The sequence below is a fragment of the Penaeus monodon genome, chromosome 28 (assembly GCF_015228065.2).
Source record: "Penaeus monodon isolate SGIC_2016 chromosome 28, NSTDA_Pmon_1, whole genome shotgun sequence".
Classification (NCBI taxonomy): domain Eukaryota; kingdom Metazoa; phylum Arthropoda; class Malacostraca; order Decapoda; family Penaeidae; genus Penaeus; species Penaeus monodon.
In genome coordinates, this window is record NC_051413.1 from 28666614 (window position 1) to 28668773 (window position 2160).

The following is a 2160-nucleotide window of genomic DNA, read 5'->3' on the forward strand; positions in this document are numbered from 1 at the left end:
GCTGTATATTGGTAATTTTGGCCGTATTGTCGGTATAAGATGATCGATTAACGCTGAGTAGCAATAACATCATCCACTCTGGCTACAACTAATAACTACTAATAACCATCATTATAAACAGATCCAACACACATTATTAACTGCATTATTCAGAACGTCGCAGTGCAAAGGAAAAAAACAAAGTACAATGCAGGTCTTAAGCAGTATCTCTCCATTTTTTCTAACAGCTGAGTGAGACGGAGTATACAGCTATACCGCTTCAGGGATCAGGCACCTACTGTGTTGAGGCTGTCCTGCAGACTACTTCCCCTCGCCAAGGTGCCAAGGTGGGTTCCTAGGATGCATTTGGCCGCCGTAGGACGTGTGAAAAGGAGGATAACATAGAGTAAATGTAGAGTTGAGTGGTATTAGTGTTCCGGGTCCGGGTTCCTTGCAGTTCAGAAAATTGGAAAGCACGAGTCGCAAATCGGTTAGAATTAGGGGAAGAACAATCCTATCAACATATCTATATTATCCCAGGTGTTGGTACTGGCCAATGGGGCTTATGGGCGTCGCATGGGTCAGATGTGTGCGTGGGCGGGGATAGAGGTGCGACTGGAGGAGTTTCCTGAGGATCAGCGTCTCGACTTCGCCAAGGTACGGACGCGTTCACTTTACTCGAGCAAACCGTGGAAGATCATAATTCCGTGAATGTGAAAGTATGAACATATACAAACATACATGCATGTGTTTGTGAAAGAGACAGAAAACCACTTCAGTTGCCTGTACCTGGACCAGCAGAGCCCCTGCTTGAATAACTCCACCTAATCCACATGCTGTCTGTAGATGGAAACCCTTTTGCGGAACGAGTCCTTTACCACAGTGGCCATCGTTCACTGCGAGACTTCCACAGGAATCATAAATCCTGTTGAAGACGTGGCTCGCCTCGTGGCTTCACTCCAGCCTGGTACTGTCTGGACGCCAGTCGATCTGCCTGTCTCTCTGTTAGCTTGTGTTTCTGTCACGAATTTGATTCTGTGGACATATACTCCATCCACTGCAAACGTTATTCTCATTGACTTCCGTGACATCTTTTAAAACTATTAATTTCACATCAGTCATTTGATTCATGCTTCCTTGCTTTTAACATTACCTTCCTCTTGTTTACACCTGCGGACAGTCGAGATCTTCAATCGATACTAAGAAAAAATAAGATTTGTTTAAGCTCGTTTTCCCCTCCCAGGAGCGGCTATTGTGGTAGACGCCATGAGCAGTTTCGGTGCGGTGCCCTTGGACATCAGTGGATCAGGGATAGATTACGTTGTCTCTTCTGCCAACAAATGCCTGGAGGGCGTCCCCGGCTTCTCCTTTGCCATTTGCAGGACGAAGCATCTGCTTTCTTGTAAAGGTTAGATTCGAATTCTCTTTCTATTTCATTTGATTCCTTCTTCAAGTACCTCCCTCCAGATGCAAGATTCTGGTGGATCTATTTCGTCTCTTTATTCCATTTTATGCGTCACTCATGTGGCCTTTCATCTCCACGCCTTCACTTTCGTCTTAAGCTGGCCGTGAGTTGTCCTCTCTTGTCCCAAATGAACAATTACTGAAGTCTATAGGAAGTTATCAGCTTACGGCGTTGGGCAAGTGGTTACCAACTTACCCAGCAATGCAGCAATCCAAAGATCAAATGCTTTGAAGTAGAACAAGCAAAAGTTGGTCTACAAAAGATGCCTTTGCTCCTGACCACTCTCTTATTCGCTGGTTTGACTTGGCCCTCTAATGCTCCTTGTCTCCAGGTAACTGCCGCGTGCTGAGCTTGGACCTGGTGGATCAGCACTTGGCCTTAGAACGCTCAGGCCAGTTTCGCTTCACGCCTGCCACGCACGCCATGCTGGCCTTCAGACAAGCTCTTCGGGAGTATGCTTCGTCAGGAGGACTCGAGGGGCGGGCCAAGAGGTGAGGGGGCGGGGATCTTTGTCTCTTCTTTCACTTCCTTTCCTTTATTATCTGTACCTTGTATTCTCTGTTAGTGGTTTTTGCTGTTGTTACTTTCTCTCTTTTCTCTCTGTTGATTTGTTATTGCGGTTTGTTTACGATTTTTCTTCAGTTATCTGTTTTTTTTTGTTTTGATTTCTCTCTCTCTCACTTTTTTCTTTTTCCCCTCGGTAATCATTCTGTTGT

At 45.6% G+C, this 2160-nt stretch overlaps 1 protein-coding gene across 1 annotated transcript in view; it reads left to right on the forward strand.

Moving 5' to 3' along the window:
- The window catches only part of LOC119591468 (2-aminoethylphosphonate--pyruvate transaminase-like), a 5768-nt gene that overhangs the window by 2360 nt on the left and 1248 nt on the right, over positions 1-2160 (forward strand). Inside the window, exons 3-7 of the mRNA XM_037940208.1 lie at positions 228-326; positions 520-636; positions 826-946; positions 1223-1387; positions 1776-1935. Coding sequence (XP_037796136.1) covers positions 228-326; positions 520-636; positions 826-946; positions 1223-1387; positions 1776-1935 — 662 coding nt within the window. The remainder of the gene's footprint in view (positions 1-227; positions 327-519; positions 637-825; positions 947-1222; positions 1388-1775; positions 1936-2160) is intronic.